This window comes from Stegodyphus dumicola, chromosome 5, assembly GCF_044657685.1.
Source record: "Stegodyphus dumicola isolate Sdum_Otavi_A_Nest chromosome 5, ASM4465768v1".
NCBI classification, from domain to species: domain Eukaryota; kingdom Metazoa; phylum Arthropoda; class Arachnida; order Araneae; family Eresidae; genus Stegodyphus; species Stegodyphus dumicola.
Window position 1 is genome coordinate 38,314,749 of NC_140772.1, and position 14,792 is coordinate 38,329,540.

At 30.7% G+C, this 14,792-nt stretch overlaps 1 protein-coding gene and 1 long non-coding RNA gene across 3 annotated transcripts in view; one reads left to right on the forward strand and one right to left on the reverse strand.

Moving 5' to 3' along the window:
* Window positions 1–14,792, reverse strand: part of LOC118182128 (uncharacterized) — a 105,390-nt gene that overhangs the window by 86,364 nt on the left and 4,234 nt on the right. Inside the window, exon 2 of one of the 2 annotated variants that reach the window (XR_015041101.1) lies at window positions 12,546–12,703. This is a non-coding gene — a long non-coding RNA (uncharacterized LOC118182128). Of the gene's footprint in view, window positions 1–11,465; window positions 12,704–14,792 lie in introns of those variants that run through there. The other variant, XR_004757009.2, reaches the window with a different exon arrangement.
* Window positions 7,141–14,792, forward strand: part of LOC118182125 (proline dehydrogenase 1, mitochondrial-like) — a 153,663-nt gene continuing 146,011 nt past the window's right edge. Inside the window, exon 1 of the mRNA XM_035351421.2 lies at window positions 7,141–7,510. Within this exon, the coding sequence (XP_035207312.1) occupies window positions 7,196–7,510 (315 nt within the window). The 5' untranslated portion in view covers window positions 7,141–7,195. The remainder of the gene's footprint in view (window positions 7,511–14,792) is intronic.

A 14,792-nucleotide genomic window follows, 5' to 3' on the forward strand; every position in this document is an offset into this window, starting at 1 on the left:
AGGAATTTGAGGAATTTTTTTTTAAACAACTGGTTTTATTTCGATTTACTACTATAAAAATAAATATTCATTCGAAAATCAAACTCAGGATGTAACTACGAATTTTCAGCAAGATTACTTTCTCAACAGTTAGTTATTGTGCTTCTAGGGGTACATAAAGTGTTTGAGCAAGAAAATGCATAAAACATTTAATTTTAATTTGTAATAATAAATTTTCAATCCACATGAAACGATTCATAAATCTCTGTTACTTTAATAAAATAAAACCACAACTACAAGAAAATGACATCATTAATGGTAGATTTTTATTTAAAAAAATGATATTGGTGATTTTGCTTCGCTAAAAGGAAGATTAATCAAACTATAGTTAAACGATAATTAAACTACAATTACAAGAATTAAATAACAAGATGCCTGAAAACAGGTAAAATAATTTTTTTAGTATACGTGTGTTATTTTAATTTTATGTAACTATTTTATATATTATGTTGTTTCTATATATTTTGTTATTATGATCGAATAGTAAATAGACATAGTTTTTAAGTATAAAATCATAGAAGTAACTTGACACGATTCTAGTACTTACTTTGAAATGAACTTTGCAAATAAAAAGAGAAGTCGTAATATGTTATTTGCAGTTCTCAATTTTCAAAACAGCGTTTAATTTGTTCATATACTTAATCTGTTCATCTTCTGCATTGCCGTTAAACCAAATCCAAAACATTCCTAATATTAAACTGAAAATTAAATTTATCAACATGAGTGATTCTTACAGTTTAATATAATACGTATTGCAATGATTCATTATAAACGGTCTAGCCTTTTTCAAATTGTTGCCACCAAATATTATCACCCTGTGGTATTTTTAAAGGAATTAAAAAATGAAGATTTCGCATGCATGAATGTGCGTTTCTCGCATTTTGAGAAAACGACGGTACCTAATTAAATTAAGGCATTAAATTTTGAATAACTTAGTTCTTCACCCGAATGTGTGTACCTGGAAGCCCGAATTTTGAATTTCCAATTTGCCTTATTATTTATTTCATATTTAAAAAATTTTAATTAATTTTTGATTAACAAATTTAACACTATGGAAGCAAGCAGTGGTAATACTGTTCGAAATAACATTTTTATCTCAGCTCATGAGACTGTTGCCAATCGAAAAAATGTAAGATATTTATTTATCTTTCAATTTTAATTAACAAACTCGACCCTATGAAAGCAACGTGTTGCCGCAGCTGGAAGTAGTTTATTTTATCTTCCACTTACCAGCGCGTTGCTCTTCATTAAAGCCTAAAACACTTTCATATTTAACCTGGAAGGTTACTGAATAATTTACTAACTGATTTAAAATTAAGACACAATAACACGCCGAATAAATACTAATTCAGAAGTCAAACAACAAAAATCAGCGTTATATTTACAAAATTTTCACAGGACTAGTTTCGATGGTTTTACCGAACCACCATCTTCAGCTGCAAAACCTCAAATGAACCAGATAGGAAATAATGATTAGATAAGATAAGAAAGCCTGGACAAGAATAAGCAAGTGGCGCCATCTGTTGGTGAAACCAGAACTAAAACATAATTTCTTTAAAGGCCGAAGGCAAATTTGGATTGGAATTAGGATCGTTAACTAGAACAGAAAGATTTTTATGAATGTGAAATGCCTCTAGAAAATCCAGTTCTCCAATGGAAGATGTTTTTTGAATAATTTTGGCAGCAGAAAAACTGAAAGTGTGGTTTTCGGACCAACAATGTTGAGCAACAGAAGACTTCTGTGTTTCCTTTTTTCTAACATATGCCTCATGTTCCTTGACGCGAAATTTTAAGGCTCTCTTAGTTTGGCCAATGTAAATTAAACCACACTGGCAAGGAATCCTATAAATACCCCAGAATTCATATCCGGAATGGGGTCCTTGAGTATGGAACTCGGAATTTTATTGATGGGAGAATAAACGACCCGAAAGTTAAATTTCTGCAAAATATGTGCAACTTTATAGCTAATTGATGGAAAGAAGGGAATGACAACAGAATTTATTTTTATAATCTCCTAAAACAAGAGTGTGCCTTTTAGTGTGTTGAGATGATAATTTTTTAACTGCTTGATTAATAATGTTGGGTGGAAAGCCCCTGTCAATAGCTATTGCTTTTAAATAATTTAGTTCTTCATCAAGGGCTAGTTTGGAGGAGCAAACTTGAAGAGCACAGAAAACATAGGAATAAAATGAAGCTAACTTTTGTTTAGTCGGATGACATGATTTAAAGGGTGGTGGAAGGCAAACCGATGAAGGTTTACGGTAAACCGTAGTACTGAAGTTGAATGTGTTACGTGTGACCAGAATGTCGAGAAACGGAAGAGAATTGCAAGTCTCAAGTTCAAAAGTGAACTGATTAGCAGGATCAATAGAATTCATTGTTGAAAGAACTTTATTTAAATCATCTTTATTACCTTCAAACAGAGTAAAAGTATCGTCTACGTAGCGGAACCATGCCGGGAAGTTTAAAGTTTCAAACAATTTTGATTCATAAAATTTTGATTCTAAAATATAATTTTAACTTCTCACAAACCTGTAAACCCTCGATTCCAAAGATTTTGGCTCCTATCGAAAAAGCTTTCAAGTTCAGTAAAGTTTCAGATTCACAGAAAGAAATGATTAGGCATCTTATCGCTCATAATGTGAAATTCAATAATAAACCTTTGAAACCAAATCTAACTGCTAGAGAAAGAGCTACATTGCGTGAAATTCATTCTAACCCGGATATTATTATTTCAAAGGCCGACAAAGGTGGCCAGATAGTCGTCATGGATAGGAACACTTACATCGATGGTGTCACTAAACTCTTAAACGAAGGACCATATAATCCGATTCCTAAAGATCCTTCACCTTCGGACTTGTCAAAAATAAAAACTGCGATCAAATCTTCGCAAATCATTTCAGGCAACTTAAAACATTCACTTATCCCATCTGTTGCGAATTGTGCCAGATTATATGCTCTTCCCAAAATTCATAAAAGTGGTATTCCTTTCCGTCCTATTGTATCAAATTTAGGTACTGCCTCGTATCCATTAGCTAAATATTTAGTTTCTAGATTTTCAACTCTATTAGACAATAACATTTACACCATAAAAAATTCAATAGAGTTTGTAAAAAAAGTTAAAAACATTTCTCCTAGTAATTTACTCATGGTTTCTTTTGATGTAAAATCATTATTCATCAATGTCCCAGTGGAGGGTGCATTAAGATGTCTAGAAACCAGACTTCGCGAATTTCATTTCTCTTGCATCGAAATTGATGAGCTAATTTCTCTCACTCAACTCTGTTTGAAACAAACACATTTTGTTTTCCAAAATAAATATTACAAGCAAACTGAGGGATTAGCCATGGGAAGCCCCCTCAGTCCCATCCTGACTGATATCTACATGCATTATTATGAATCAAAATTGTTTGAAACTTTAAACTTCCCGGCATGGTTCCGCTACGTAGACGATACTTTTACTCTGTTTGAAGGTAATAAAGATGATTTAAATAAAGTTCTTTCAACAATGAATTCTATTGATCCTGCTATTCAGTTCACTTTTGAACTTGAGACTTGCAATTCTCTTCCGTTTCTCGACATTCTGGTCACACGTAACACATCCAACTTCAGTACTACGGTTTACCGTAAACCTTCATCGGTTTGCCTTCCACCACACTTTAAATCATGTCATCCGACTAAACAAAAGTTAGCTTCATTTTATTCCTATGTTTTCCGTGCTCTTCAAGTTTGCTCCTCCAAACTAGCCCTTGATGAAGAACTAAATTATTTAAAAGCAATAGCTATTGACAGGGGCTTTCCACCCAACATTATTAATCAAGCAGTTAAAAAATTCTCATCTCAACACACTAAAAGGCACACTCTTGTTTTAGGAGATTATAAAAATAAATTCTGTTGTCATTCCCTTCTTTCCATCAATTAGCTATAAAGTTGCACATATTTTGCAGAAATTTAACTTTCGGGTCGTTTATTCTCCCATCAATAAAATTCCGAGTTCCATACTCAAGGACCCCATTCCGGATATGAATTCCTGGGGTATTTATAGGATTCCTTGCCAGTGTGGTTTAATTTACATTGGCCAAACTAAGAGAGCCTTAAAATTTCGCGTCAAGGAACATGAGGCATATGTTAGAAAAAAGGAAACACAGAAGTCTTCTGTTGCTCAACATTGTTGGTCCGAAAACCACACTTTCAGTTTTTCTGCTGCCAAAATTATTCAAAAAACATCTTCCATTGGAGAACTGGATTTTCTAGAGGCATTTCACATTCATAAAAATCTTTCTGTTCTAGTTAACGATCCTAATTCCAATCCAAATTTGCCTTCGGCCTTTAAAGAAATTATGTTTTAGTTCTGGTTTCACCAACAGATGGCGCCACTTGCTTATTCTTGTCCAGGCTTTCTTATCTTATCTAATCATTATTTCCTATCTGGTTCATTTGAGGTTTTGCAGCTGAAGATGGTGGTTCGGTAAAACCATCGAAACTAGTCCTGTGAAAATTTTGTAAATATAACGCTGATTTTTGTTGTTTGACTTCTGAATTAGTAACTGATTTAAAGTCAATAAGCGCAGTTCTTGAGAATATTTTTTTCTTACTTTTTAATGTGATTAATTTAAATGAACATGTTCGAAAATCATGACATGTTTAATTAGAACTATTCAGTGTTTTTTTTTAAATTACATTAGCTGAACTCATTAAAGTCGTTATATACTTTTTCTTTTTTAAGATAACTTATTAGGCGGTTGGCCGCATGAGAGGCTAGTTTTGAAAGAAATGATATAGCGAATATAAAAGTATAACACTCTATCTGAAGTTCTAAAGATATGCTGCTTTTTAAATGTATTGTATTGTGATTTTGCTGTTGAATTGAATTTTATGTAAGCGAGATGAACATGATACATAATTAACAAATTTAACACATAAAAAGTTAATAATAATGAAACGACTCATACAAAAAGAAAAATGCCATCTTATTGAGGAAACTGAATATTAACATAATTAAATGGGAAAACTGAAACGAATATAAAAATGTACGCCAACACTTAACGCTGCATCTGGAGTTCTAAACATTTTCCGTTATTCAGCTTTTAAAAATTTTGTGATTTTTGGTGTTGAACTGTATGTAGCGTAAATGCGAAGAAAACGATGCTTAATAATGAAGCTAAAAAAAGACAGTGGAAAAAAAAAAAGTCCAGTTAGCAAGAGTGGGACAACAGACTGCAACAAACTCTTCTGGGGGGCCATAAAAATCCTTTATTTTTTTGGGAGTATCTAAATTTGGGGGCGGGGCTTAAAAATGTTTTTTGCATAGAGGCTGAATACTATAATACTATATATTTTAGTGTGTCTCATGTATGTAACTTGTGTCCAGCGCATTATAACCTTTCGGTACATACACCAACAATCCACTACTACTACTTACTACAATTACACAATGTATTATAAAATATAAATTAAATCTAGCAGGACTCAGTGGTTAAGTTGCAATGAAATAATAAAATAATAATAATAAATTCAAAATAGTATAGAATATTTTAAATTAAAATATTCCGGCGAACTGGATGACTGCATAGAAGTTTTCGCTGTTTTTCTTGCTTCGAAATTTTGTGTGCAAATTGCGTGAAAATATTATACCTGTGCGAGATGCACTTCCTCTAACGAGGATTTCTAATTTATGGGTTAAATCCAAATAGTAACTTGGAAAGGCATCTTAAAGTATAAAAAAGATATTGCGTACTAAATAACAACAAAATATTTGCAGGAACGTTTCTGAACTATCCGAGATGGTATAAACATGCGATGATAGATGAGTAAGATGTATATCCTTGACTATTTTTTTTTTTTTTTTTTTAATTATCAATGAACCGAACTGAGAAATAACAGAATGCAGTAAAGAAATGCAAACCAAGTTGATACTAGCCATCATAATTTAGAATTAATTAATTATTATTTATTAAAATGGTAAATTAAATTATAACACTAGTAGAAAAGTAAGAGATATAACAATTAATCTATTTAAATAACACTAAAACCCTTATATAATTTGAATACGTGTCAGTTTCATTTAAAACGTCCTCCACGAAATCGTCTTTTCCGAAAGACAGATTGATTGCCTCAAGTACTTTCATAACATAAATAATAACCCTTTTAAAATAAAATTTTACATTAAAATAAGGGAAAAAAAGCAAATTAACCAAAAAAAAAAAACATATTAATGTACTTAATAAAACAAATTAACAGCAGCTCATGGAAATGAAAACCTTTTTAATATGATTAGATTTCTTTTAATGCATTCATAATTTTTATGTTTTCATCTAAACGTTTTTGGAATAAATGCTTCTTTAATTATTATTAAAGCTTAAACTGAGATTCAGCATTTTTTTCTCTTAAAGCCAAGAGCGATAATATTGTAGCACTGCGCGATGCAAGTGAAGAATAGAATAAGCATGTTTCTCGATTAAAAATTTCAAAAATTATGTTAAAAAAATTAAAAAATTGAACAAAACATTAGGTTAGATTTCCTTCCTAAGCATTATGAAAACCCGGATAACCTGTGCTAATTTCGCTTGGAAAAACTCTTCTTGTCTTTCTGATTAAGCAACTCCCAGAGCTCTATAGAGTTTTTTCAGGTTAAAATGAGACATACCGAGGGACCGAAGATCATCTAAATATGGGCTCAGGTGCGCTCAATTTTTATCTGAAACGCAGAAGAAACGGAACTAGACTCAGCGCGTAATGAAGCACAAAATCTGCGCAAAACAGAAATATAATTTCTGAAAAGAAAACTCTTGACTAATGTGTATAGGGAGACTTATTAAAATCACTTTTGTCTTCACATTCGTATAAGTTTGCAACTTACCCCTCCCCCCCCCCCCGAAATAAAAAAAAATAAATTAAAAAAAACTTTCTCTTGCCTTAAAAATAAATTTAACTATTAGCTTTATTATAATTGTTTCTTTAAGTGAGAAATATGTTTATTAACAACACACGAAGTTATGATATAAACTTCAACGTAAGTAGGGAAAAGAATGTTTAAGCAACGCGTATCCCACATAGGTTTAGGTTTAGGTTATTACGTCAATTCCGCATTTTCTCTGCGCTGGTGTCTCCGGCGGCGCCTGTGTCAATTTACTTCAGTTTTACGTCGAACTAACTAATGGCTACACGAGGTGTTCTTGTTTCTCTGTCGAAATCCAGCCAGCTTATTCAAAGCCGAAAATGTTCATCATTAAAAGGCAGTTTGAAATCTAAGCAATATGTGTCAGAACAATGGAAATCGACATCTGCTACTGTAATTGCACCGGAGACGACTGCTGTTGATGGAGAAGCAAAATATGAGCGGGATGAACTGGATTTAACATTTGAAAATACTAAAGATGCTTACAAGAGCAAAACCACGTGGGAACTTGTTCGGGCTCTTATGGTTCTGAAGTTAACGACGTTCGATTATCTTGTAGAAAACAACCAGCAAGTGAGTCATTTAGGTTTACCCTCTGAATTTTTATATTCAGAATTATTTGTGGCGCGCTAATTCGAATATTTCGCTAATCAGTTTTAAGAGTGTATCATTTCGCTTAAATTTTAAGAACGCAATTTAATGTAAAAATTTGAAAATTTATGTACAAATTGAATGCAGTTGTATAGTCAAATAATGCTACCAAAAGAGTGTCCTTAATAAATTATAATAATTATGATTTTTACTGAGGCTCAAAACTTTTAAGTGACATCTTTGCGACTTTGGGATGTACAAAAAAAAAAAAAAAAAAAAAAAAAGGTTCCGTTTAGTCATATATACGATATTAAGAGCCTTAAAATTTGCTGTATAATATCGTCGAAAAGAGTAACCCCCCCATAGAAAATTTAGCATTTTAATTTGTAATAGCTCACAAATGAAAAATTTTAATATTATAATCAATTGACTACTTCTGGACAATGTGATGCAGTTCTAAACTATTGCTCTTAATTTACTCTTTTGTTTTTGTAACATTTTCTATTTCTTATTTTAATTAGTTAAATTGTTATAAGCTGTATGCAGTTCATTATTTTGCATCTTATGATGGACTACCAGTAACTTAAAACAGGATTAAAAAATTCTTAACACTGCCTTTAAAAGAAAATTTCAGATACAAATTGAAGGTTTTCTGAACAATATATGGCTATATGAATGTTTGTAGAGCTATTATTTAAGTTTAAATAACAGCCAAGAAAATGAAGTATGGTTAGCTTTTATATATCCTCCAAAGCCAATGCCAGTGGTAGGTTTATGAGTGTATGTGTGTGGGGGCTTATGAAACAAAATATGTTTATTAATCTTTGAAAATAACTCAATGATATGAAGATCCTTTTGAACCTGAAGCCACTCCCATTTCCAACTTTTGTGAACCTTTGGCCTTTAAGTAAATGAATTTGTAATAGTTACTGATGTAGAGTGAATATCTTAGACTTAATTAATAATAAAAAGTAATTGAAAGTTTTTTGAACATTTAAAATTAGACTAGTTATATGTGTATTTATTACTGTAAGTAACTGGATATAGAAATTATAACCCTTTAAGTTTACAGTCTTGGCTTATGTAATCTAATAAAGGAATGAAAATAATCTATGATAATCTTTCAGAGGTTTTATGCATATCTTTGCTGAATGGTTGTAAATGTGATGGCAAAGAGTATGGCAGAGTGGTCCATTGCTGAGCTATGCAAATTTCAAGCAAAGGCCTTGTATTTATTTATAAAAACAAATTTTAAGTAAATATTTTAATTGGAATATTTTACATGTATTTTGACAAAAATAAGAAATAATTGTGTTTAAACAAACAAAAAATAAAAATAAAGCTCTTAAAAATAAAAAAAATATTACAAAATATGACAGAAATTATATAAAATAACCAGTAAGTTTAATAATGTGGCACAATTTTTGTCAGAAACTGTTGAATGTTATTTTTGCCTTTCATGGTAGGTAATTTTCGAAGAGATTATAAAGCCAAGTGATGTGTTTATTCAAAATGTTTTTCCATGATGTTGAAAACTAAATTGTCTTAAATGTAAGAAGATTATCATAAGATAAAAGATAACGTCATAAGATAAAATATGCAAGATTGTCTTTGACTACAAGAGTCAAAGAAAGCCTTGTCTTTTAATGGAAAATTAAATAATGGGTCTTTATCATAATGTTCGATATTAAACAATTTGAAATGCTAAATTTATTGAAAACAACCAGTTTTTTTCCCTAGTAGCTATTTCAATTAGCTATTTCAATAGTAGCTATTTCAATATTTCAGTTACCTCATAATGCATCTGATTAAATTTAAATGAAACTGCACGAGACCCTTATTCTCAGAAAGAGAAAGACTGCTGTAAGTCAAATTATGATTGTGGCACACAACTTGTATGTTTTTCTTGGTGTAAATAAATAAGCAAATGAAAAATAAAAAGGGGCTTACAAATTAGAGGCAATTTACCCTACAGTTCATTACTGGGTTGGCCATTATTATGTATTAGAGGTGGTAGATTCAAAATGGTGGCAAAAATCAAAAATATATGCTGCATATTGTTATGGTGTATTTTATTTTTTACAATAATTTCAGTTTCACAGAAATGCTTCTGTTATTGGATATCAGATTATGAATGACTATGGATATACTTGTATAGATTCTCCCCTTTCTTGTCTCATATGATTATGCAGCATAGTTAGAAAAATACCATCTAAAAATTTCATGTTGAAAGATGAAAGGCCACCATAAAAAATTATTACCAAATAATGGATAATACTATAATTCGTTAGATAATATTAAAAGAAATTCTTATATCATTTTTCAAAACTAATTACTAAATTTACATTAAAGAATATAAAAATTTGAAAAGGGCTCAGAGTTTTCATATAAGCACTGAAGCTGATTAATTAACTAAGCATATTTATGATTGCAAAATTATTTTTTTTGTATTATTGTTTGATTTGATATATTAAGTGCTGACATTATTGTAAATAGACAGTTAAATTGTTAATACTGATATTAATTTTGCTCAGAATTCTCTTAAAAATACTGTAAAGATTACTGAAACTTACAAAACAGGTAATATGTACAGAGATAATACTATAATTCGTTAGATAATATTAAAAGAAATTCTTATATCATTTTTCAAAACTAATTACTAAATTTACATTAAAGAATATAAAAATTTGAAAAGGGCCCAGAGTTTTCATATAAGCACTGAAGCTGATTAATTAGCTAAGCATATTTATGATTGCAAAATTATTTTTTTGTATTATTGTTTGATTTGATATATTAAGTGCTGACATTATTGTAAATAGACAGTTAAATTGTTAATACTGATATTAATTTTGCTCAGAATTCTCTTAAAAATACTGTAAAGATTACTGAAACTTACAAAACAGGTAATATGTACAGAGGGTCACTTCCAGATGTTGACAACACAGGTAGCCACCAAAGGCACCAATTTTTGGAGAGTGTAAACTGAGTTATTTGCACATGCAACAACTGAATGAAAGCACATTACACATTTAATTATTAATAAATTTAATTTATGTTAGGTAACAACCATATTGGTTGCCTTGGGCACCAAAAAATGCTGGAGCTGGGCCTACACACACACACCAAAGGAAAAAAATGTGTAAATCAAAATATTTTTACATTTTGAACTTAAAAGAAACTGGAAAAAGAAAAATCATGTTTAGTCCAAACATTTTTCGAATAGAAGTCTTAAATATTTTGCTATAAGCTTTGAGAAATAAATTTGAAGATTTAAGAGCATGTGATGACAATTTAAATTTTTTGTATGATTTACATAGGTCGATTTCTTGTGAGAGAACAGTTGATTTTTCAAGATTCCTGTTTACAAGGTACTTGGTGATGGTACATTGATACTGAACTAAATTTTGCAATATGATAACTAATCATCACATGTGATTTTAGTTGACTGAAACTTGTCTTCTCTCCTCTCTTGCCTTTTAAGTACATCAGAATATAAGGGATTCAAGGTATCCCACAATTTATGAACTGAAGGTATTCACATCATTTGTGATGTAGTGTTCAGCACATCCAAGCAAGTGAAAGGTTAAATTTTCATTAAGGTCATGAGTGATTTTTTTTAAAATTTCTGCTCAGAAAAAGCTTAATTACCACTACATACATAAATTTTTATGTTAAATTTGTCAAAGTATGTATGTATACTATTATTTTCAATATTTCAGTGCTTAATAATTGCATATTTATAATGTCATCCATAAAGTTCTGTGATTTTTTTCGATTTAGAGCATGTTTTCTTGTAATTATTTTGTTATTATGGATAAAAAGTGACCTTGATCAAAGTGGATGTTTAAATACAGTTTTTTTTTGTGTTCACTTAGCATGTGATATGGCATAATTTTTATTCCAATGCAGTGCTAAGAATGAAGAACTCAAAAGATCATTTTCCTCATATAATGCTCTTTTATTTAAAGAAGGGTAAAAAATACTAGTCAGACTGCTTATAAAATCTATGCTATATATATGGACATATTGCAATGTCTGACGCTACAGTTTGAAGAAGGTTTAAGAAATGCAAAAATTTCAGCCTCAAAGAGGATTTTTGCTCTGGAAAGCCATCTTTTGTAAACAGGGACCTATGAATAGAAGCTGTTGCTGAAAATGCATATTATACAGTTCAGGAATTATCAAAAGGATTAAATATTTCAAACAGAATAGTAGTATTATTTGAAGAAGATTGTGTTTTATAGGGATATGGGTATCCCCTACTTTATCAGGAGCTGATTGCCATACCCAAGGATCTGGGTTTGAATCCTGGGCAAGGAAAGATGTTTGTAAATGAGTCTGTGCAGCATGGGGGCACTCAATATACACATTGAGCAAAACTCCTGTCAAGAGGGTAGTAGTAGGGGCAGAGGGGTGAAAGACCCTTGGACCCATACCTCTGGGATGCTCTCCTTCAAAATTGGGATTACAACTGAATAAAGTCATACTGTCATCTGTATGGTGGCTAAGGCTTTTACCAACAACAGGTGCAGTATTGCCTCCTTGCCTTGATGAATTTCGTTGCCTTGGTCTGATATCAGAAGAATGAGATTAGCGGCAACAACATACTTTATCAGAGCAGACTATATTTGCTGGAGTTTCTACATGTGATTTTTTGCTGAGGGCAGAATTTCCTTTTTTCAAATGGCTCATTACTGGAGTGGATCCTATACAATAATTTTACAAGAAACTATTAATGGGGTGAGCCAAAAGAATCTCCTTGAGAAACACAAAATGGGGCTGCATCCCCAAAAAAGTAATGCTTTTTGTATGGTGGGACAACAAAGGAATTCTATTCTATGAATTCCCCTTCTAAAATCCAAATCAGACAATAAATTCAGAAAAAGGACTGTTCTGAGATGGCAGTTTCAAAAACAGAAATCGAAGTGAAGTACCCAGAACTGAGCAATCATCGAGGTGTTTTCCATCAAGAGAATACTAGTCTCCATATTTTGATAGGTATCAGAGAAGGACTTACTGAGTCTGGTTGGAATATTTTTTGTCACCCTCCAATGTTCACTATACTTCTTTCAGATTTTCATCTCTTCAGGTCGCTTTAAAATTTTCTGAATGTCCTGGAGTTCACTTTTTTGGAGATTTTCAAACAACACTCTGACTGCTTCTTCATGAATAAACCTAATGAATAGCAACAAGTCAAAAAATAAAATAGTACTTATGTAAAAATTGTTCAGTAAAAAATATCTTTTCTTATTTTCCTTTTACTGCTACTTAAAAAATTGCAGAATTTCCTGAATGACACAATATAATATTATTGCACTAAAATAAAAATATTTATTTTAAAATATGTGAATGTGTTTAAAATATTATTTAATTTTTAGTATTAAATAAAGCACCCATTCACCTTTAAGGTGCGATGTACCTTTACAGTAACTGTATCAAGGGGTAGCAGCAGTGTGTCATACAGTATTAGATTTAGCAGCAATCTATCATCGTACAGTATTAGATTTAGCAGCAATCTATCGTCGTACAGTATTAGATTTATATTTTCTTATTTTTGCAATCATATATATTAAGAAAGAAAATGATTTTTAATCTGTCTGCCCTTCAGATTATACATTATATTTTAAAGTACATCATCTGCAGTTTGAGGATTAGGTGTAAATGTCAGAGTTTAATTTTTATTTTAGCCTAATCTTCGTTAATCTTCGAAAGAGTTAGGCCAAAATTTTAATTTGGTATTTTATGAGATGGAGAGAATGTATATTCAGCATATTTTTATTTAATATTGAAATACTTTATAACCCAGAATGGCATAAAGCAAAGAGTAATTACCATCAAGAGAATTTATGTGGAAAAACAGCTTTAGTTTTCCCCAGATCTTTAGGAGGGGAAATAGATTATCATATGAAACACCTCTTAAAACCTGTAACTCTAGTTGAAATAGTATAATGTGTGATATGATAGCTGTGACAATATGAACAGAAATAAGCAAATATAGTAGGTGCACCTTAAAATCTGTAGGCCTGGAAATATTCAGAGTTTAGTGACAAAAAGTATGACATTTTTTGATTCGATAATTAAAATGTTATTATGTGCCTGATGCCTAGGCATTGTGATCTATGTATAGTGTGCCTGCCTCGGACCTGTGTCTGTTTATTTAATCAGTCAGATTAACCAGAAACATTTCTTGTGAGTATGAATATTGCTTGTTCTTCAGTTAACTTGGAATTTCATTGAGATAGAAAGATGTGAATAGAATTTCAGTTAATGTTACTTTTGTGTTATAATATCTTAGTTATATAATATCTTAAAAAATTATTTAGTGCATGAAAATTTAGATCTTTTTTATTAATGCTTTTCTGCATGTTCTATGAAAATTATTATAAGGGATTTGAAAATTAAGGGCATTACATTTTCCCATTTCAAATTATACTTCTCTGTTCTGGAGGATTTTACAATTTCGATCTATGTACTCTCATTGACGACAAGTTCTAAGGCCATAATATTTTTAAATGAAGTGAATCCCTTTCTATTAATATTATAAATTATTCATTTGTTTTAGTTGTGCTTCCGAAATTTCTGAGCGAATTTTCATCTTGCAGCACCAATAATATTTCTCTCATTTTTTTTTTTCAATTTAAGCTTTTATTTTTAATATTGGTTTGACTGAAAATAATTGTATATAAATGGCATGGAGGTCTTGAGGTGTCAGAGAGAAAGAAATTTTAGAATTTTTAAGCGAATCAGATAATAGTTCGGATTACGGTGAAGAATCTAAAGATTAAGAATGAAGCAGATCATTTAGAAGGTAATTATAAAGTGAGATGAATAAGATATAAAAATCTAGTAGTATGCAAATATTACTAATGATAGTGAAAATGATAATGCAAAATTAAAAAGAGATCCTGTTTAGAGAGTTTTTGTGTTGCAATAAGAATGAAAAATTTGAGGGCATCAAATGTTTAAATCTTTGAGAAAATTGTTTTAAAATATTGGCTTGGAATTACGTGCACATTCTTTGAACATAATTTTTTTAATTCAACAAACTTTGAAGTTAAATTATTTATTATTGATCTTAATTTTGTTCTTTATTTCTGAAATTATAAAGTTTAAATTAGAAATCTTTCCTCGCATCAATACGAAAATTCGCATAATCTGTTTAAATTTGGTTAAATATTTATTAAAGTAGTGATGAACGAAAAATGCAGGTACGCTTGATAAAGGAGTTACGGAGTTAATAAAATTATGGAAATGTAACGAGCCG